At 40.0% G+C, this 23,077-nt stretch overlaps 3 protein-coding genes and 1 long non-coding RNA gene across 9 annotated transcripts; 2 read left to right on the forward strand and 2 right to left on the reverse strand.

The window, feature by feature from the left end:
• Positions 1 to 212: 212 nt before the first annotated feature.
• On the reverse strand, positions 213 to 3,677 carry Taf9 (TBP-associated factor 9). Its single transcript, XM_022804270.2, has 5 exons — positions 3,232 to 3,677; positions 1,868 to 2,090; positions 1,529 to 1,614; positions 1,007 to 1,192; positions 213 to 620 (listed from the first exon to the last, which is right to left on the reverse strand). The coding sequence occupies exons 1-5, from the start codon at positions 3,389 to 3,391 to the stop codon at positions 487 to 489; spliced, it is 789 nt and encodes a 262-aa protein (XP_022660005.1). The 5' UTR covers positions 3,392 to 3,677; the 3' UTR covers positions 213 to 486.
• Positions 3,678 to 3,957: 280 nt separating this feature from the next.
• Positions 3,958 to 10,283, forward strand: Cul4 (cullin 4). The gene is made up of 6 exons (XM_022804268.2): positions 3,958 to 4,334; positions 5,611 to 5,786; positions 6,502 to 6,804; positions 6,923 to 8,203; positions 8,464 to 8,736; positions 9,014 to 10,283. Exons 1-6 carry the CDS (start codon positions 4,259 to 4,261, stop codon positions 9,107 to 9,109), a joined length of 2,205 nt encoding a protein of 734 aa, XP_022660003.1. The 5' UTR covers positions 3,958 to 4,258; the 3' UTR covers positions 9,110 to 10,283.
• whd (carnitine O-palmitoyltransferase whd) lies at positions 10,259 to 21,796 on the reverse strand. 6 transcript variants are annotated; one of them, XM_022804266.2, is made up of 7 exons: positions 21,774 to 21,796; positions 16,441 to 16,520; positions 15,426 to 15,519; positions 12,199 to 13,903; positions 11,906 to 12,083; positions 10,970 to 11,279; positions 10,259 to 10,708 (listed from the first exon to the last, which is right to left on the reverse strand). In XM_022804266.2, the coding sequence occupies exons 3-7, from the start codon at positions 15,501 to 15,503 to the stop codon at positions 10,643 to 10,645; spliced, it is 2,337 nt and encodes a 778-aa protein (XP_022660001.1). In that variant the 5' UTR covers positions 15,504 to 15,519; positions 16,441 to 16,520; positions 21,774 to 21,796; the 3' UTR covers positions 10,259 to 10,642. The 6 variants fall into 6 exon arrangements, with proteins under 6 accessions (XP_022660001.1, XP_022659998.1, XP_022660000.1 ...); XM_022804263.2 differs by lacking the exon at positions 21,774 to 21,796 and adding an exon at positions 21,470 to 21,605; XM_022804265.2 differs by lacking the exon at positions 21,774 to 21,796 and adding an exon at positions 20,769 to 20,907.
• LOC147756209 (uncharacterized) lies at positions 19,560 to 21,446 on the forward strand. The gene is made up of 2 exons (XR_015327679.1): positions 19,560 to 19,702; positions 20,866 to 21,446. It is a non-coding gene; the product is annotated as an uncharacterized LOC147756209 (long non-coding RNA).
• Positions 21,797 to 23,077: the final 1,281 nt, after the last annotated feature.

The following is a 23,077-nucleotide window of genomic DNA, read 5'->3' on the forward strand; positions in this document are numbered from 1 at the left end:
ATATAAAAGTAATTAGGCATACAGGCAAAAAACGAAATATGAAACAGGGTTCTTGATGACAGGGTGAATCTCAACTCGCGTAATAAAGGACTAAATATATATCGTTACCATCAATCATGGTCATTCTATACAGAGGTATCATGTACACTTGTTTTTGACTCAGCTAATTGTGCTCTTCTCTGTTTCTTTCAACTTCGCTTCCCGCATCGCCATCTTGTCGATAGGTCATCAAGTTTTTTTTGCGGTGGAATATAACATTCCCTCCTTTTCGAGTCAAACCAGCCTGTTTCATCAACAAAACAGATTGGTAAGTAACCCTGGTAATTCGATTAGCACTCCATTAGGTTCTATTTGAAAAAGATGGCGGCTTCGCAAATTCGCGGAGTTAACACTGAGTTTAATAACTCTTGCTTCATGTTTACCAAATATCGACTATCTCTTGGCCACAGATTATTTCCTTGACATGTATTCCTTCCCTACTAAAGTTTAATGCGCTTCATCCTCGGCTTTTCGCTTCCGCTCCCCGCTGACGATGTTTATCGGGGGCATTCCTGTTACTGAGATCGGTTTTGGCTTTGTCACGACATTCACCGTTGGACCTCCGCTGCTACCACTCGAGGCTGGAACGAAAATATTTGCGCACAAAATGGCACAGTTTTAGTTTGGACTAAAGATTTTAAGTTTTTTTTTGATATTTTTGAACACATAACCTGTTGCCAGTGTTTAAAAGAGATTTCGCACTTTTATAAATTTAGTAAACCAGATGTGCTTTTAAATATGTCGCCGAAAAATGTATTGTATACATGTCCCCAAAAAATCCACTAGGAGTTGGTCAAATTCCTATTATTTCACTATGTGTGACTAATGCCCGATTTGGAATACTTCTGCTGACTTGTTTCACCGGTTCTCTAAAGTAGCAATTAAGCACACAGAATGATAACCTAATACAAAAATGCTGAGCTGCTTATTTGTTGCCTTTTCTAAAAAATGTAGGATCTCCTCTTACCTGCGGAAAGTTTTATTAACGGCCGTGGGACGGGCTGCTGGTGCTGTTGTGAGGACGCACTCTGCACAATTGTTGGCCGCGACACGATTGTCACTTGAGAGGGTTGCGAGCCCCCTTTCTTAACGACAGATAGGGTAGCGCCACTTTTTGACGATAACGATACTGCGGGTGTCGTTTTTGATAGGACTGCGAAATGATTCAATGTGTTGAAATTACTATGTGCTCTAAACTTACCAAAAAAAGCCCCACAAATGTAAAAAAATGAAGCCTCTATTATTCATTGAAAATTGGGATGTGGTAGAAGCTAGGTAATGAAAAAACGCAGTCTACAAATAGGAAACAATATAGGCGTACAGTACGATTATGTAGAGTGAATGAAAACTGCGTTTGACGTAATTTCTCTTTTTTCCTCACCACTATATCTACACAACATTATACACATTTGTCAACATACACATTTCAATTAGGATAATTATGAAAAAGCTAAAACGTGATAAAAGCCATTCAGTTTTCTATACTCACCACTTTGGGATCCAGTCTGCATTAGTTTGTGAGCTGGCGGGCGCGGTTTGGTCTTGCAACGATAATTGGCGGATGTGAGCGTGTACCTGTACGTAAAACAGAAAATATGAACTGCTGAACTGGCCTGGATAAATGATATTTATGAAGCCCAACATTAAACATGTTTAGTCTAAAGTAAAAAATTGGAAACTCTTATTATATTTTTAAATAACATATGCGTCTCTATTACGTTGTAGTTTATGCATGACTAGAATGTCTGGTTGTTGATACGGAATATTCAAATATTAGTAACAGCAAAAATAAGATATTGAAGTTATTTCAATACTAGGGTTGCCATACCTGTCAGGAGGCAATCGTGCTCCTGTAGTGCTCTTTATAAGCGGAAGGTGTTGGGCGTTCTTTGCTCGCGCGACGTCCATTAGGAGCTCTCGAGGTGGTGGATTCGTAAAAGATTTGTCACAGAGCAATTGAATACCTAACCGCACATCTTCAGCATCTATTGAGCGCTTTTTCGCGTGCCCACTGCAGACTTTCGCTTCTTCTAGCACGTTCGTGACATATTCTGTTGAACCACAGTTAAAAACAACAAAAAAGCAAAGACAAACACTTATAATTAGTTACATCCAATAATCATCATGTTTATGGACGTCTTTTTTCGCACAGTTGTGTTTACATTTGGAGTTAAGCTAGGCGACAATAATATAAATTGACCTGATTAAAACTAGACGTTTGCTATTGCAAAATTAAATGAAAACAATTAATACCTATGTATACCTATAGCATCGAGTTGAAATCTTGTACTATTTAATTAAAGTATCATAACTTACAGGATTAGATTTACACGTCTATAGGGGTCATTTTTAATTTACCATTTCTGTCAGCGGTAAAGAAGATATTTTTTTAATACTTTGGTCACACAATGAATTCTTTAGAAACGTTTCTATAAAACTAAATTGAACTAATTTTTTAAAACATCCATACTGTGCAGTTAGTATAAATAATTTTTGCCAAATATATAAAAAAGAAATAGGATTAATATTAAATTTGCTGTTTGATCTTGTGCAAACAGGTATTTTTCTCTTCACTACTCTACGTACTATACTCTATAGATGAAATTCATAATTTCTAAAATGTATTTTTGAAAATTTGAATCTTAACAATCACCGAAATCCTTGAAACTCGTCACAGGAAGCTTGTAATTTAATAATTTGATCTAGTCTTTTCCTTCCTAAACTCTATCGAGTTTATTGAAGTGTTAAAATCGATAACTAATTGAAGAAGCATGTGACAATTCACTAAGGAAAGGAAGGCCAGATCTATGCTGTAATTTTGCATACACTGTCGACACTGTAAATCTCTTAATTTATTTATTTAGAAAAATAGATAGCCAGGTCTTCACTCGAACTTTTACTTATAGGTATTCAAAAACGTGTGAACATAATTAAGCGATGCGTGATGTTATCGTGTTGATTCTATAACATTTTAATAAATCCATTGGAATACACTGGCGCCAATCAGCCTTTTTAGTCTAGCTAAAAACAATTTAAATTATTCGACAGATCTCCGATGCGAGGTTGAAATGCGGTACTGAAACTTCCGTTGATTGAATTTTCTGGATTCATAGCAAAACACGGTTGTCTACCCCACAGATTACTTTTATTGTTTGCATTGCTATTACTCCTACCGGCCGCTCGAAAACTCACTGTAGGAGAAGTCGAGCATCTGATCGATGACTTTCGGCTCATACTCGGTAACTCCCATATCCTTGAGCAAGGCAGCCATAACCTGTGCATCTTTGGGAGTGTGCTGGTGAGCAGCTCTCGAGCCGCTTCCGGCGGAGCCGCCCGGGCCCCCGGCGCTCATGTTTTTGTTCGCCACTTTGTTCCGTTCGTAATTTTATTTCGGTCAGACTTAGTTGGCTATAGAAGAGCCGCTGTTTTTTTCCTATCGAACTTTTGTTTCCGTTGTGGGTTTCGACACCACCGATAGCAGCAGCAGCAGCATCAACACCAGAACTTGGCCGCCGTCACAACACTGCACCACTACCATTACGCACGACCATCGCCTCTACGGCAGACTGAGCCCCCACAGTAGGAGCGGCAACGAGCAAGATGTTTGAAGCCATGTTGTTTATTCGTTGACTCTGGCGCGTTGCCGCAAGCAATCCATGGAAGCTTCACTGGGCAACGCGCAGCCCAACCCTATTCGGAACTCATTTTCACATATGATCCACAATGGGTTCTTCTTTTTCGAGATAAGTCCTATTCTATATAGCCGAGGAAATACCCGGCATATCTGCGTAAATCAATTGCAAAATAGCGTGTATTTCAATAAGCGCCAAATGAAAAGCACTGAAAAAAAGCTAGGCAAAACTCGATATTAGGCCGCTCGAAGTTTCTATGGCGTGTCAATGCTGCTCGCTAGATTAGAAGAACGGAGAAATAGACTATTATTGTGATATTGGTGTCAGCTCAGTGTAGCTGGCAGTAAGTGTGTGTGCTAACATCTACGGCTGTTTGTTGTTTTGAAAATGCGGTACTGCGGGCAGGGTCCTGCTCCGCTGTGACTCGTCTACTGCTGCTGTGAAGTGTGGCCTTCGTGTGTAAGGTACTGGCAGAACCAGTGGCAGCGACTCGGATACTCTTAAGTGACTTTGTCGCGAACCAACCCCCCTGAGTGGACACATCTGTGAAGCGAACGTTGTGTTCGAGCTTGGTCGTCAGGCAGAGCATGGATGTAAAATCCATCATGCTAAGGTCATCGAGCAAGCCTGCCGGCGTCAAGCGCCTGATTCTGAAGAACTTCGGTGAGCACAATGAGTATATATATATATATATATATATATATATATATATATATATATATATATATATATCTATAGCAAAATTCAGCTACAATGAAGATTTATAAGGTGGTATAGCGTAAAAAACAGTCACGTTAATCTACACATTTAACGTTGCTTCGGTTAAACGCAGCGCTGTTTGGTATAAAGTGAGCCTGCGCACTGGCGCTTAACATTATATGATTCGCTGGACCGTGCGGCACCGCTGAAAATTGACTTAACTTCTGTTATGAGAAAGAAAAAAAAAGCAGCTCGTATGGCGGCAATAGATTGGATCATTGCTGTTATTATTATTTACTTGTAGACCTTAGCGAGGATTTGTGTGTCAGTGGTACTCGGAATGGTTTCGTAAAAACATTGTGATAAAGAATGTAGCTAAAGTGACATTGCTAGAGCAATAATACACCAGCTAACGGTGTTTGTTCGGAAGAAAAAAGCTATAGGGGACGTCTTGGAGAAAAGCTAGATTTGAAAGTGTATATTGTATGGCACCAACGCCCTACAAAAGACAGTCTATTCCAAAAACAACATACCCATTTCATATAAGCAGCGCATTCTAAAATTGCTCTAAAGAATTCACATATACCTGGTGCGTATGTGTAGGTGTCTTAAACGCTTTAGTAATAACATTCTGCCGATTCCTAGCCGAAAAGGGGAAGTCATTTGCAATAATAGCCTCCCTAATATATATATTGACACAACTATCCATACATGCATATGTGCTCTTAATATTGGGTGTTTTCTTTTGTATAGAAGGCTACTAATTGTGATTATTAAGGTGACGAAAAGTTCTCACGATGGATTGACTGCAAGTTATGTGATAACAGCTAGGTGTTTTAAGAATTGATAGGAAATGGTAAGAGTGAGGAATTCAATTGAAAATACTTTGAACATGGTGAATAATAATAACGTTTAGAAAAAAAAATTTGCACTATTTTTCTCATCAAACGGTAACACAGATTTTACGATGGAAGTTTAAATGTAAATGTTCGATTGGCCCTGGAGTGACGCACCGTAATTACAGATGTCATGGAAAAGGGTTTACTCGCGCCATCGACACATTCCTTTCGTAATGAAAATTCTGATAATGTCAGTGAGTTTACAATATGTAATCGCTGCCAATGTATCCGCCTGAAAAGTTTGATTTCTAAAAGAATTGTCTAATAAACTCAACGCATTGGGCGTATTTTGATATACTTTTCTCCAGATCGGTTTATATTTTTAATTGTGCTCCTTGCAGATAAGCCAGTGGTCTCGACTACATATCAGGATGAAGCCTGGATACGGCTAGCAGAAGCCGTTGATGCGGTTCTAACATCAAGAAGAATTGAGACCTCCCAAGAAGTTCTTTATGCGTGCGTAGAGAACTTGTCCGCAAATGGAAATGCGGAAAGAGTTTACCAAGAGCTTCAAAAGGTAAGGAAAGATAGAATAAAATTTATTACTCTAGTAGTAATAATAACTTCCTAAAACGTGCACTGAATAACAGAGTCGTAAAAATTATAATTTAATTTTTCCATCCCGAGCCAATTTATATACTTTATATCCCGAAAACACTAGCAATAAGTAGGCTATGAGCTATAAATAAATAACTTAGCGTATTTTCCAATGAGAGCCTGGCTTTAATTGTAGTGTACACGTACCGCTATGGGAGTTCACGAAAAACGAACACTTCGGAAAGATTTAGAAGGAAGGCTTGTAGCTCCTTAGAAGGCGAAAAGAAACCAATAATTATACATATATAATAATTATTGGTTTTTCAAATTTATGTACAAATGTAGTACTCTTTGCTCATCATTTCATTCATTCGTGATCACATCGATTAAATTACCAGCATGAAAACGATTTTATTATGATCATAATAATAAAGTTTTTGTATAAAATGCAGCTCTCAAATGACCCCGTCAGTTGGGGCATCCCAAGAAAAAACTACTTCCTGGAACGACAAGATTTATTTTTGAACATTCTAAAATGTACATCCTGAGCACCGATAAATGGACTGGGTAAATATTCGCCTGGGAGAATGAAATTTTGCCAGTCGTATCTGTGTAAGCTCTTTTGGAAACAATAAGAAACCTTTAAAATTTTAGCTGCCTTATAGTCAATACTTACGCACATCTGTCCGTTTCAGATTGTCGATTCACACGTTGCCAAGGAAGCGCAAAGTTTTCTAGCACGCGAACAAGGGGCGCTTGCATTTTTGCGGGCAATGAATGAGACATGGCTTGTCCACTGCCAGCAAATGGGCATGATACGCGCCATCTATTTGTTCCTTGATCGAACCTATGTACTGCAAAACTCAACGGTACCTTCGTTATGGGACATGGGTTTAGACGTGTTTCGTCGACACTACATGCTGACGCACGAGAATGTCCGCCAAAGAACAGTTGACGGGATACTCATGTTGATTGAGCACGAACGAAAAGGAGAAGCGGTTAGTGGTTCTTTATTCACGCACTAAAGCACGTAAAAACATTTATTCGATCACATAAGAAAAGCTATTGTGTTTCTACTTCAACGCCTATTTTCTCTTTATTGCTTCTATTTTGCAGAAGGTTGATCGAAGCTTGGTTAAGTCGCTCCTTCGTATGCTCTCTGATCTGCATCTCTATGAAGCGCACTTTGAAGGACGGTTTATTCAGGAAACGGAGCTCCTGTACTCAGCTGAGGGTAAACTCTGGATGGCGGATGATAGCGGCCACACCGTTGCAGAGTATTTGTTCCATGTGAGCAAAAGGCTTGATGAGGAGAAAGAGCGGTCCGAGTACTATCTGGATCATACAACTCGTAAACCGGTTATTCAGACGGTAGAAACACAATTGCTTGGCCAACACCTGTCAACGATCCTACAGAAAGGTTTAGATCAACTCCTGGATGAAAATCGTTTCATTGAACTCAAACTACTATATACGCTTTTTAACCGGGTGAAAACTGGCCTAGCCCTCTTGTGCATTCAATTTAACATGTACATAAAAAAGAGGGGTAAAGTAATTGTCACTGATCCAGAAAAGGACAAGACGATGGTGCAAGAATTGCTTGAATTCAAGGAACAAATGGATAGGGTACTGACCGAATGTTATGGTGGAAATGATAAGTTTGGAAACAGTTTGAAGGAGGCATTCGAGACATTTATAAATCAGCGGCCAAACAAGCCAGCGGAACTAATAGCCAAATTTGTCGACTCTAAATTGCGGTCAGGAAACAAAGAGGCCACGGAAGAAGAACTCGAGCGGATTCTTGACAAGATTATGGTACTTTTTCGTTTCATTCACGGAAAGGACGTGTTTGAAGCGTTTTACAAGAAAGATCTTGCCAAACGTTTGCTGGTTGGAAAGTCAGCTTCGGTCGACGCAGAAAAGTCCATGTTATCAAAGCTCAAACAGGAATGTGGAGCCGCATTCACATCGAAACTTGAGGGAATGTTCAAGGATATGGAGTTGAGCAAAGAACTGATGGTGAACTTTAAGCATCACAACCAAATTGACATGACGGTGTACGTCCTGACAATCGGCTACTGGCCGACGTATGCCGCTGTCGAAGACATCATCCTGCCGCCATTCATGGTCGAAGCACAAGAAGTGTTTAAAAAATATTACCTAAGCAAACATTCGGGTAGGAAACTTCAGTGGCAACATAATTTAGGCCATTGTGTACTTAAGGCTGCTTTTCCCGAAGGTGCGAAAGAGCTTCAAGTTTCCCAGTATCAGGCACTATGTCTTCTCCCATTCAATGAACAAGATCAGTTGAGTCTATCTGATTTAAAGCAGTTAACAAACATCGAGGATGAAGAACTTAAAAGGACGTTGCAAAGTCTTGCCTGCGGAAAGGCTAGGGTAAGCTAGTGAACATTGGGAACACACTTAACCATAGCATTATAGTCAGTTGAGTAAGAACGATTTGTATAAAATAAAAACTTATATACCCATTCAAATTAAGTAGCTACCTATTCTGTTTCTGTTGTGAGTGCGACACGCTCGACAATACTGAATAAAAAGCAAATATTATTCTGTTTTGTGGCAAATTGTGTATCATTTATTTTCTATTGTTAAATTGCGTTGGGCTCATTTTCTTCGTTTCCCTTTTTGCTATACAGGTATTGCAAAAGACGCCACGAGGTCGCGATGTAGAAGATGGTGACACCTTTGAATGGAATGCCGAATTCCGCAATGTACTCTTTCGTATTAAGATCAATCAGGTACAGATGAAGGAGACAAAGGAGGAACAGAACGCCACCCAAGAACGCGTGTTCCAGGATCGTCAGTACCAAATCGATGCGGCCATCGTTCGTATTATGAAGATGCGCAAATCTCTCACCCACAACTTACTCATCAGTGAACTATACGATCAGCTTAAATTCCCGGTGAAGGTAAGCCATCTACAAATATCTAGATCCTTGGGAAAAGATTTAGTATTACTATACATGCTGTTAACAACTCGTATGTTAATGACGTATGTTAATGCTCACAAAATGTTTTGAACCAGAATCTACAGAGTTGGTAACGAATTTAACTTTATGCTGTGTTTGACTCCTAGAGAACTGCTAATATGCCAATCATCATAATATATATATCGGTTGATACTCATGTATTTGCTTTTGTGTATGTATGCTTGGTTTCTTTTGAACATCTTGTGTATGATTGCAGCCAGCGGATCTGAAGAAACGAATCGAGTGCTTGATCGAGAGGGACTATCTAGAACGAGATAAAGAATCTAGCAGCAAATATCATTACGTCGCCTAAGAAACAGGCTTCTTTACCGTTATCTGAAAACGCTTATCGCCTAAATAGGACGCGTGATTACCTAAGTTATAACAAAAGCAATTATTATATAACAATAGCGAAAGGAAGACGTTGACTTGTAGTGAAATTATCGGCGTGGCTCACGTTAGTACGGGCCAGGTCTTTCGAAGAACTACAGCAAAAATTGCAAAAGCAGCTAATCGACTTTTGAACGAAACGAAATAGCTATCGAATTTTTGATCAGCACGTGAGTGATAGAAGCCAACATGAAGATGGCAAGTATCAAGGGTTGAAGCAAAATGCGGCTGTTTGAGCAACTACTGAGCAATGTAGATTTTGGCTTATACAGGCCCAACGGTAGAAGCCAGCTGCGCCTGGCATATGTTATATAAATAATGTATGCATATATATATACACTCTATAGATATCGGGTGGGTTGACCTTAAGAGTAACGTGTTTTGCGCGAGATAAATTTGTGCACCGGGAACGGATCCACATCGGCGGAAAGTCCAGCGTTGTTGGTAGAATCTGCCAGGCCTAGCAAAAATAATGACATGAAAGTGTAACCAGAGATTTCCGCCGTACTACCATTTTTCCTCAATCTTTAAAAAATCAGAATCAATTACCTTTCACCCTTATTACTACCAGCACTAGTGAATTTTCTTATAACCGTTGTTATTATTATCACTTACTAAGATTACTGATTTTCTGTAAAGTCTCACGAAGTCCGATGATCGTTCGAGATTCGTATTTTTTTTTAGTTTGTACCTCTTAACTATAGACCCCAGTAGAACGAAAAACAAGCGCTAACAAGGAAGACACATACCCATTGATTAAGGAGCGTGCCAGGTATATATATGTTTGAAGTGATATCTTGAAAATGTGAGATGATGCGACGACAACATCCGTGGGTAGAATTGTGGCTAATGTAATAATTAAAATATCTAGAATATTAATAAATGCTCTCCCAAAAAATCTTGAGTCCTACCGTATTCTACCCACCCTTTTGTATAGTTAATGATAACAACTACAAGTATAGGGCATGTTGAGAGGAACCACAATGCGTTTCCGTTATTGTATAAAGCTGACACATACTTTGATAATAATAACAATAATATTATTTTCAGTTTGTAAATAAATAACACACTGTTTGATGTCAGAGAACTGGCATTGATTGCATTTGTTTTTATTAATTTTCATTAGAGTCGCATTGTTGTCGCTACTTGTAAGTCGAGAATCACTCTCGAGACACAACCTACAAAACACCTGAAAGCTATGTGCAGCAATCGAAAAGCTTGTTGGCTTCAGCAGGTAAACATCCCAGAGTGCACAAGCATTCTACACTTCAAAGGGGCTGTATTTCATTTCTCGTGACCGTGTAAATCTGAGCACAATGATAAATTTAGCATTAAATCGAAAATGTTTGCTTTTCTTTTTTTGGTCATGTTAACTAGCTTGCAAAGGTGATGTTGTTAGAACTAACGTAGGCGCATCATCGAGATGCCATCATTTCTTCATTTCTTTTGCAAACCCTTATGCGAAAGTTGCCTTCATATCAACCAAAGCATTCCTAATGTTTTCACCTAGTCGCGTGGAGTCCTAAAAAACATAACGAAAATATATTTGTTAGTACTTTCAGTTCGCCAAAGTAAGCCCTGAAGAAATATGGTGTAACGAAATACCCTTTAACCTCTGTCTACTTTTATAATACTCGCATAAAGTTACAATAAAGTATTTCTATATGATGTCAACACTCTTCAAACGAAAATCTTAAAGATTTCAGTATTTACAATGGCCGCAAATCCAGACATTAGCCGGCAATATTAAGGGGATAAATGCCACCTGCTATACAAGACTCACCGTAGCAGCACAGCTTTTCTTAGAGCTCACATGAAAGAAGAAATTGTCTTCTCCCGCAATCATATAGCTAACGCCGTAGCCATCATCAGCAACCGGGCCGAAGCCACCGCCAGCACAGATCCATTCGGGATGTTTGTCAAAGTTAAGGGAACCCGTTTGATTTATGGGCGTCTGCGAAGTCGACAGCCTCCAGGGTTCAGAAAGGACTTCTTTCAAAAAGGGTGAATCTACCTCGAGGTAACGAGAGATGACATAGAGGCAGAACATGTGCCTATCCACCCCTTTGCCACACATAGCATTTTGATATCCCCTATATTCACAGGAGATAGAACAATAATTTGTGGAAAATTCGAATCATACATACTTAGCTATGGTACACGTTGAATTAATTACACTAATTAATTATCAAGTTAAATTATAATATAATTATAGTTAAATTATAATATAATTATAAACACCCGTGTGTTAGATATCACTATCTATTTATGGTAAACTTTCTTAATAACGAACAAGTCGACTATATTTTCTCACTTTTCATTTTTATAAAAAAAATGAAAATGTCAATTATCTTAGAAAGATGAAATTTGCAAACTTATTTTGCGTGAACGCGGAGCCTCTAAGGACGCTGCACACAATTTTGAAACTGATGTTTTTTGCCCTTCATGGCGAACCAGTCTATAGAATGAGCGGCTTTCGAAAATAGGTTGGTTCAAACTGTGCTATTAAGACATCTTTCATTACCCCTAAAATGCTTTGTAATGGTTGCCGGCATGCGATTCTACTACCTGCTCTCCTGCATCAAATGATCACGGATTTTAGCACAACGTGGCATTTTATCCTGACTCGAAAACTCGACGCGCACAATTGTATTTTTTTATAACATGCATATATATTTTTACAAAGTTTTAGTGCATAGTAAGCACGTAGTAAATGTACCTTTGGTGTATGTTGCATGCTTCAACAAGTTTTTTCCTACGTTCTTCGTTGGTGGCGTTTTTGTCAAGCATGCTAAGCACCCAAGCGCAGGATTCTGGTGTTACTGGACGCACAGTTTCAGTTCGGCCTTCGCGGAATAAACGGGTCATCGATGCCTCGTAGGTCAGGCTGAACCTTCCTATATTGAAGACGACGTTACGGCATTATTGCACACTATTAATACACCTACCAATATATGTTAGTGGTAGCTTTGCGCAGCGACAGACTATAGTATATAATCGATTTCTACTTACCTTGATCGCGAAAATAAGCAAGCTGTAAAGCCATCTGTAGATAAGCATCAGGTGATACGCGGCACTTTTTGATGATTCGTTTGCCGTATATATTGAAATGCTCTACATGTAGATCCACGTCACTCAAGATCTCACTGGCATGCAGTTTCGCTTTGGTAATCACGGCTTGACAGTCTTCGTTGAGATCCCACCGAAGACGAATAGGTTTTGGAAGCTCCTTGGGCGACAGTTGTGTTCCAGAGCCAATATAGCCTTTTGTATTGCCATCGGCTTCATAACCGAGCGTAGCATGGTCCTCATAAATGCAATACTCCCAGCAATGACCAATTACAGGTGCATCGGCCCAAGAGTGCTCAACGTTGACGCCAGCACGGCCGTTCTTGCCGATAATCAAATTGAACGATTTATCGTACCACCGATCAAAACCCTTGCCATGTAACAGCATCTGCGAGTAATGATCCATTTTACTGGGATCGTTTCTATCGTAGACGAATGCTTCATCATCGAGCACAACCATAAACGCGGACTTTTCAATCGCGTCCAGTGATACCTTGTTTTGTCCTTGTCTGAAGTGATTTTTTCGCGTTTCGGCCCATATCTTACGGTCTGTAGCAGTTAGTGCGCCCAGATAGAGCTCACCTGGTGCTGGCTTACTATCATCATTCACGATCTGCTCAAGCTGCCGCTGTAGCTCAGGTGGGCTGAGCAATCGGCTCTTGTAATACGTTGTGACCTTGTAGTAACGACCCTTGTGATAGACAGCGATGTGCGTCGAGTCGTGGTAATGCTCTATTCGGTCAGTTTCTATTCCAGGCTTTCGGCACGTGTTGAACGTGCGCGTGTACTGAGCGGAGCAAAGCGGAATTACTTCTTGAAGTAGGATGGGTTTCAAGGTTTCGTAGTCGATCATGCGACGGAACAAGAAAGCTGCGTAGATAAGGTTAGCGGCACGAGCGCATTGGTTGGACGATGGCAGCATTAGAATTAGGTCCGAGGCGTAGAAATTTGAGTTGACCATGATCGAGCTTCGGCCACGCAAGTAGATGAATTCCTCCCACCAATCAGTAACATAGTTAGGAGCCCACCAGGACTTGAACCAGAGATATCTTTGGAAGCGCCGCCCAGGGCCATTCGTAAAATCCTTAGCGAGCTGTTCTAAACGTTTGAAGTTCTCATCATCGTTCAGAGGCCTTACGGATTTCAAGTAACGCGACATAGTATCTGCTACAGACGGCAGCGGAAGTTTCGGTAAACATGACTGGTACGAATAGAGTAATGGAGACGAGCCCTCGCACACGCGCACTGCAATAATCCAGAGCCTCGTGGGAATGGACGGTTTGGTGTCTCGTGCCCGGGATTCGTATATCCATCCCTTGTAGGTAAAAAGGCTCTTGAGCATATATCTTCTAAAGAGGGCTAAGCATGTCCAAATACCGGCACCAGTCACAACGACAGCCACTCCTCGAGGACAACTGGGGTGAACTTTCGATAATTGCTTTGGCATACAGGAAGCCACCTTATCTACGGTTCCAAACGAAAGATCTGCCCAAGGCTTCTGTGAGATTTCGCCGCCAAACATAAGGGCCCAAACCAGTGCGAGCGACCGATGCGAAGCTGGGTATAAACCATTGCGAATGTTATTGATAAAACGAGCAAACCGTTTGCGCCACGACCTCGCACCAGCTTTCCACAAGATCGAAATGAGCTGCAATTAATGGCCGCATTGTGTTATCGACACATTGTAACCTCAACTTAGAAACAACAGTTTGGATACTGTTGGTACTGGCATTCTAGGTTGGCACTTCGTAGTGATGTATAGATTTCGAATAAAGCTTTATATTCCGACTTTGGACTCAGGAATCCCAGTACTGACTATCACTAGCCCGCTATGTGCATTCAATAAACGACAGTCAAAAATAAGTCAGCGAATCAAAAAGCAGCTTCTTTAAATAAACTGCAGATACCATAGTTTGAGTCGTAGATGCTAATAGCTAAAATAAGATTACTTCAGATTAGCCATCGCCTACACCATTAAGTTTTACCAACCTAGTTGACAGCACTAACGGGTTTTATGTTTTCTTTATGCTGAAGACGTAGAGTATATAAAACGACAGTGCCATTTCACACTAACTGGACCTTATAATTAGCAGACCTACCAGCTGGCGATACGCACATTTTTTGTAACAGAAATGGGCATCAAGCTTCTGCATTCTTAGTTATAAATAAAGAGACTGTTCCTTCTAAGAAAAGTTCCCAGCTGCTCAGACATCCAGCAACATGTTTGTAGAGTAACATAATTGCAAACAACTTCGATATTGTCAAGAAATCTGTTAAAGCACCTAGAATTTATTGCTCAACACACGAAAGTGTTCACAACGCCCGATAACACAGCAACTTAATAAGCACCGTCAGTCTTCTCACAAAAAAGAAACTCCGCTCAACTCAAGTATACTACGTACAGAAAAAAAAAGGCAAGCAGCAATGCTAACTAACAACAATATCAGGCTACCAGCAAAGATCTATTCACAGATTGCCAGTTATTGCTAGTAATAGAGCAGTTAATTGGATCTTCTCTTCTCAAAAGTTCTTAGGGAGTTTTCAGAAAATGAGTCGATAGAGTGCAACAACTACGGAGTAAAGACATGTTAATAATACGGAGATGAATTGTTATATTGTTAGGTCCTTTCATGGAAAAATTCGATTCTTTATTTTATTTTTTCAACACTATCTCCTCCTGTTACATAGGGCCAATTTATTCTAAGTATATCGTTATGGCTTGTGGGAGTGGCCGGCGGGGTAGTTCTATAAAAATGCCTTCCATTTTAGTGGAAACAGCCTTATTGTCCGTAGAACTCCGACAAATCTCTCGCTTATCTTCTTTAGAAAGCACTTATTTGCTTTTGCTAGAAACAGGCAGTCACCGGATGCACAAATCCATTAGAATAGGCCTAGGTATTTAGTATTTACAAAAAGGTAGTGCAATCACATTACGCGGCGTTAAAACACGGCGATAAACTCGTTGGCGGTCATCGGAATGACAGTATGCGATCAGATGAAAACACCGCGAGCATTGTATCTTGACTGATATAATAGAGCTGTGTTAACTATGGTTTTATTAAAACATTTAAATTTCAGGCAACAATAGGTCACAGCCATAACCAAAACAATCGTTCGCTAATGTACAACCAATTTAGGTTTGTAACTTGTATAGTACTGCATAGCCTTACTTCTTTGTCGTAATCAATATACACTCCTTCATGGGTGACGGTGAAATTGAATGCGACGGCTGAATGTGCTTCCGCCATGACGACGCTTTTTCAGCTGAAATTAATAACAATAAGAAGGCCGTAGTGACACTTCATGACAGAAACAGCAAAGCTCTTCTTAGTCAGCCCATTTAATAAGGGCCATACACTTATGTGAACACAGTTATAATTATGATATCATAACAGCTCGTATTATTGTGCACGTTATTATTTTTCTTGGCAGATGATGGCCAGGGTACCAACAAGATCATAACCAACTATTGCAATTATAACAAAGAAAAAAGATCTCCACTGCTCCATGAAAAAGCACACTGGGACAGCTCCAAACATGGAAAGCACGCACCCCTTGAACTTCGGTTGACGATCTGTATTGTACAGCTGCTTCCCAGCAGCATATTACGATGATGTCCTTATATTCTTGATATGATTTTCGAACATAGATTAATTTTACCATTTTCGAACTTTATGGTCTTGGTATCTGTGGCAGGGAAAACTTAACTATCACACACAAACATTTATTGTAATAAACTTCTTTAATATGAGAGTAACATCCAAGCTCAAAGGTGCAAAAATTGCTATCGTCTTTTATGCAGACAGCCATTATTCCACAAACGTTTGTTTTTAAGAAATCTTTTGCTCATCAACGTTTAGCCATTCAGCGAGTTGCGCAACATGCGGAAGAATATCATTTCATGCTGCGATTTACGATCCCACAGAAACAAATTTGTTTAAACCCTTCGAGGTTAGTCGCGCCGACCAATTTTAATCTTCACATCAGATATTTATATTGTTACGATGTTTCTGCCAAATTCAAAACTTCATACTGTATATATGGAAACTAAAATTAATCTGGTTCTCTATTCGATAATAAGAATATAGATAGTTGACTGAATAAACTGCTCATTAGATGAACACGCTTTGAGTAGACAGCATGAAATAGGAAGAGATGGAACATAGATACTTAAAAATTAAATACCTTGATTACTCTTCTAATTGCTGACAGCACTTCAGCCGTACCTGACTAGGCACGACTCACGAAGTTGTAGTCGATGACACCTGCGTTAAATCACCAAACATACACCGTTATGTTTTGCAGCTGTACATTTGTTGTAAAGTGATTTCTCACCGATTCACTTATTTCCACTTACTGATGTAACCGACAATGGTTGTCGTAGATGATCCATTTATACTACAAGTTACAAGACGGTCTAACAATGGGTCACTAATGTGAAACGAGAGCAAAGAGAGGCAAGCGTCTCCACGTCTGTCTATGATCCCTGCTCAAATAATGCGGTAGCCCGTTTGTCCTTACTTTGCTTACCTTCTCCATTCGACTGTGCTTAAAAAGTATTGTACTGTTACGTACACCAAATTAGACTGCTAACATCTGTGCACTTCGAGATGGATCGTCTTTCACTATGGCTCTTAGCTGTTCGCTATCTTCTTTTGCAGGAATCTTTCACGAGATCCGCTTTCGAGTTCGAAATTTTCTTTCCAGAATTTTTTCGAACAAATGGCTCACTTTGTTTAGGGAAGTGCAACCTTCATCAATTACAAAATTTATGCGGCAAGCTGTCTTTCTAAATATGCTTTCAAGATATACCATTTATTTATAAACTACCCGGAATACCTAATTTTCTATGACTCACTGCAAGTCGCTCACCTAAAGCTCAAGTGGGAATATACAACTGAACGATCTCAGAGTTAGAAAAAAATCACCTTGAAATCTGTTTCATACTGAACTACCCTATATATATATATACATATGTGACTAGACCTTTGGATGGCCGCAACGCTGTTCTGTTGCTGGACGGCCTTTCGTTTCTTCTAAGGTAATTATAGTAACTGATGACGTTTTTATCAAATAAGTTTATCTTTCACTAAACAAATTGGCAAAGACCTCTGCTGTTTAGTTGAAGACAGTTGTAAGGTATCTAGAATGTAGAATCTACTTTTCCAAGTAAGTCCGCAATATAACTGATATGGCCAGTAAGTCGCTTTCATCACAAATTAAGATCTTAGATTGAAGCTGATGATAGAACCATGGTCGATATGAATTTATTCCTTTACAAATCTGAACTACCATCCACGGTGCCCCTCAAAGTTAATAATAATTGGTTAATAATAATTGGTTACTACAATTGCAGCCCGTAAAATAACAACGACCTGACAGCATATTCAGAGATTGCCAAAAGAGCAGTTATGCTAACATCTGAATTGGTTCAGCTATACGATTTGAAGCAATCACTAACAGATGCCATCGAGATAGGTAATCATCGACATCGACCTCTCATTGAGATTGCCTTACTAGACCGTTGTGTGGCAAGCAAATTCTTGACACTGCATTACCTCTCCTATATAGCACGCTATTAACAGAGACCGTTTAGTTTCTATACGTTACATATAACATAACATCTGTTTATCTAGAATTTATAGATGGGTTAGTTAGTTCAAATGCATACCGAGACTACTAAGGTCAATGGTATTACCTTGGCATAGCAGAATCTTGTCTCAGTTATTAAAGTTGCCGTAAGCCAGGCTTCTTGCTGGCATTAATTTTGTCAAGCCTGTATCAAAAACAGCCTTAGGAGAAGAACCAAAATGCAACTGACGGCATCTTATTTTGCAATATGTTATTTATTTACGACCATCCATTTATGGATTCTAATCTATGGTACAAATAAGCAGTTCATTGGTGACAGCATTTAATATACCATCGCCTGGATTATTTCTCCTTAAGAATGTGTACATTTACGAACAAGACGCCAACTTGCTAGTGGGACTATGTCATGAAAACACATCCTCTGCATCAGTACGTGGCCTAAGTTAAGCACGTGCGCTTGGCATGAGGGCTTACTTATATCTTTTATACTTCAGCGTCTAAAATAAGTTAATTTATCTAAATGGAATTATCTTTTTAAATATATTACATGAAACTAATTGTATCTGACTAAAGGTATCATGTGGTTAGATTGGTTGGGTCCCTAAGGGTAACAGGTAAATATTCCGTCTCACTACCCCATTTACTATCCTAGGGCTCATCGTTATTAATGATGAGCAAATTGGTTGACTAGCGCCGCATGCGTCACTGCTGGTACGACAATTGTTGTGACGAAAAAAATGCCTCTATTCAAACATGGCTTAGCTTTGCGCACACATTCAACTCTCTGAAAACACACTGTGTTATTTATCATCATTCACTGACGCCTTTACTCGAATGAGACGAGAAGAACTACGATGTTTGTCCTACATGTTTATATATAATTTTTATATTTTATATTTAGTAACGTCTACGACAGTGATCTGCAAAGACAGTGGCGTGACGCTGCCCACTATAGTAGTTTCTATCGGAGTGGACAAGCTGCGCTTCCATCGCGCCCAGTTGCTTACACAAAGAGGCAGCTGTGACTGATTTATGCATATTAATTGAACCGTTTTTTTCTAAGCCTTTTATCTCAATAATGCGCTGACTGCTTAAATCAGTTAGCTTGAAAACTCATCTACCGTTTGGCAATAGCAGTTCGAAAATGAACGGATGGACCTTCTCTCTTCTAAATAACTAATTTCGTAAAGTAGCACATCTTCAACATTAGGTTCCACTGTGTTCTACAAAGCGAGCTCCACCTCTTGCAGTGGCTAGCACTATGCAAGCCGGGCGTCTTTTCCAGTGTCGTTGAAAACCGGATTCGCACATCTAGACAAGTTCACAGAGACGCATCCAATATGCAAAACATTTCAATCCTTTGCTGAATACAGTTTCTATTATGCTTCAGTACCTAACATCATTCTCAACGAGGTTCGCTGTGAAGTTTACTGCGACTGATTTTTCTTTTTATCAAGTTTCATAGTTGCATATATCTTTAAATTGACTTCGCCCCGCCGAAACCATAGGTTAAAAATGAAAGAACGCGATTCCTTATTGCGGGTAGCGTACCATTACCGGTGTCTATTTCCTTGTTAGAGCCCAACGTTTCAGCAGCTATAAACTCTCGCCCTCTAACAAAGCCTTTGCTTTGTTTGCTTCCCCATAGATGTAGTGTCTTGTGCCACATTAAATCTCTCGTTTCAACTGCCCCACTGCTTGTTCACCCATAGGGCACAGTACCTTGATACCCTGGGCGTCTGCTGTCATTCCACACAGTCTTAACGATTTGGGCCCATCCGGTCGCCTGCATAGCGGTGTTTTTTTATGAGCAGCGTTATTACCTGGGAGATTCGATCCGTGGCAGAATGTGCTTGTATGTTTGTGTATCATAACTGCATTACTTGTTTCTTCTTTCATTGTTTTGCACCCTATTCGTGTGTACATTGCTCCACCAATCGCTTGTATTTATTTTTAGTGTTGATAAATCGGCTATATGATCATTCTATTCCCTTATTCCATGCGGTCAACTGTGCTCGGTTGGTCTTAACTTCAACGGGTAAAAGTTCAACTCAAATGAGTTGAACTTCTACCTTCTTGTGCGTATGGGCAAAATTTGTTATCTCCACTAGTAATAAGAGCGGAGTTCGCTAATAACTTGTCATAGCACGAAATGTCAATTCTCCAATTGGCCCAATTGGAAAAACAAGTTGATTGGCATGGCCGGCGATTGATAATGAGTTACTCACATGAGAATTAATGAATATGAGTTTGTCAGATATTGAAAACGGAAAGTTCAGGTTTAAAGACGCATATGACCTTGTCTTATCACTTTTTTGATAGATGGCGCTAATAATAAACGCATGTCCGACCTGGTATTTGGGTAATAGCTAGTAAGCGCATACGCTTGCAGTGCCACAGCCTGTGATGACAAAATAGATCACATAGGCCATCTACAAGTTTCAGTGCCCACTGTGGCAACAGACTTCGGGCCTCATTTACTATAGTCTCGTCATGGCATGGCTATGCCTACACAGTAACTACAATGACTATCCCAGAGGCGATTGAAATGTGATGTTCTCGTCTGCCCCAGATACTAGGAACCGTTCCCAGATTTTCGCATAAGTGAACTTTCACTGCAAACAGATCTGTCGACTTTTTCGATGGAACAATGTGCTTTCGTCAAAGATATTCGTTTCCTTTTATGTCGCACACAACAGTCTCTAATCGGAGCCACAACTACGCGGACGGCCACAGACAACAATAACAACAGAGGCAAACGGTTTCACTGGATGTCAGACACTCACGCCCGCCCGCCCGCCCACACACACACACACACAGACACACACCACAACGATAGTTTAACCAAAACAATTCCTAATACAATAACAATACGGGGCGAATATTATTCAGTTCCCCCGGGAACCTTCCCATTTGTTAACCTTTTTCCCAGCTGATCGCGTCTCTTCCTCCGATGTCGCCTGCTGGCTTTTAGTCGAAGTAGGCTTCGTCAATCTAACGCTTCTATTCTAATGACAGTTTCCAGGGCGCCGAACGACAACGAGGGGATCCGTGTACGTTTACGATGGTGAGCCAAAGCGGTGTGTGTTGCGTGACGTCGTGTCAGGACGTTCCAATGACAGCTTGATCATTCACGAACAGCGATATTGTCGACCTCGCTGTTACCGAGCTAGATAAAGGTAAAGCTAGGAGCTGATCGTACAGGCACAAGACAGCTCGGGCCCAGCGCAGTACAGGGAACAGGGTGGTAACAACTAATGCATGAGCGCAGTTGACCACTACCGGCAACATCCTTGCCAGGGCAAGGAAAAAATAAAGGCTTTCTGCCCTTAGCAAACGAGAGAAAGGGTGTTATACAAGCGTACTGCGACGTAGATAGTAGAAAGACTTATAGAGACACGTGCGTTATTAAGATTAAAGAAGCTTAAAAAACTAAAAAGAAATCATAATCAAATTAAATATAATGCCAAGGAGATCACGGGTCACATGGGAAGCGAAACAATTTAAATACATGTATATATATATATATATATATACACATGTATATACCTTTATATATACACACATGTATGTATATATATATATATATATATATATATAGCACATACAAAAAACAACGTACCAAATTGTACCAAACTATAGGAGAAATCTGACGAACAGTATACAAGATAGACATGACATGTTTAGTTATACCATGTCTTGCGTCTATTTCAGATCTTTGCCACGGAGCAATTCACCTCGTTTGTTTGTAAACAGACAATTAGTGAAAGCTTGACACACTACCAGAAGCTTTTCTATGAACAAAATCATTGGTTGAGAAATTTATGGGAATTTCCTTTTGGGCTTCTTTTTGTTGTTGCAGTTTACAAAAAAACGCAGTGAATGACGAAAGCTTTAAATTATGATAAATACGTATTATCAATTACCTGTGCGGTCAATAAAATGACAGCACTCGGGTGTTCACAACTCGACTCTGGTCGTGGCACTCGTCGTTGTTCCTTAATTACACTTTAAATTATTATAAATGGCTTTGAAGTTTGGAAATAGCTAATCCTCTCGAACATCTACAGACAATGCACCCAAAATAAAAACGCTGAATTCGTCCGGATTGGTTCATTCTAGCTCAGTAAAACATATTGCAAGCACATCAGAAAATTATATAAAAACAAGTCCTATATTGTAAGATTTTAGAGCTAACTAAAGGCAGACTGCTGTTAGTCTCGCGGTGCTGTTAAGCTTCACGATTTCCTTTGACTATTGTTAGACAACGTGTTTTTATTAAATAGTTAAATAGTTTGAACATAGTTGATGTTCTAGCTGATGGAATATGTTAAATGATTTGGACACAGTGGGGCAGGCTTTGGTGGTCAATAGTGTAATAACGCCTATTGAATGTTTAGTATGAACAAGATTGCTAAGGGGTAAGCCAAACATTGCATCAAGACCGGCACTTCTGCTACATGAGTCCGACCTAATGCAGCAGAAATACAAAAACTGATAAAGCATAGGATGTTGAATCTTGAATCTAACGAGACTGAAACGGAAGACAGGAATGGTGCACTGACCACACTAATAGTACCTACACGTTTTCAGCCTGCGACTGATTTTCAGCTGCTAACTGGTAAATATTAATAACTCCGGATCTAAACCCTGAGATATAGTTACAGGGATTATCCAGGAGAGGGGATCACTGGGTCCACCACGGAAACACGCAAAAAGCAAGTTAACATTACAAAGTATTAGCCCACGATGTGAACTACTATGTCACGTTTCTCACCAGCGGTTATTGGCTGACCGACCTGTTGCATCAGTGGGATATGGGAAGGGCCTATGAAAGTGTATTCCTCACCCCAGTTAAAAAATAAAAAATGTTTTCTTGAGTTGTGTTCGAGTTAAGAGGGTAACCGCTAACAATAAACCCCTAATAACACTTTGGAAATATACGAGTGCCCACTGAATGTTTAGCAACAATAACCGCATCTTAAGTACGCCAGATGCGACGGCCCATGCGCGAAGATACGCAGTTTTGAATGAGGGCGTAGATATATATGGCATTTGAGGCTCCACCAGCATTGGATCGTTTTTGCCTGTGACCGCACCTGCCGAACCTCGGGACTGTCCGAAGCCTTTACATGAGTCCGAAGACATCCACATACTGTACTCGCCAAATGCGATCAGCTGGTAAACGTACCTGTATACAGATTTCTGCTGGCATCTTACAGTTTGTGAA

This window comes from Varroa destructor, unplaced genomic scaffold, assembly GCF_002443255.2.
Source record: "Varroa destructor unplaced genomic scaffold, Vdes_3.0 BEIS01000004.1, whole genome shotgun sequence".
Lineage (NCBI taxonomy): Eukaryota > Metazoa > Arthropoda > Arachnida > Mesostigmata > Varroidae > Varroa > Varroa destructor.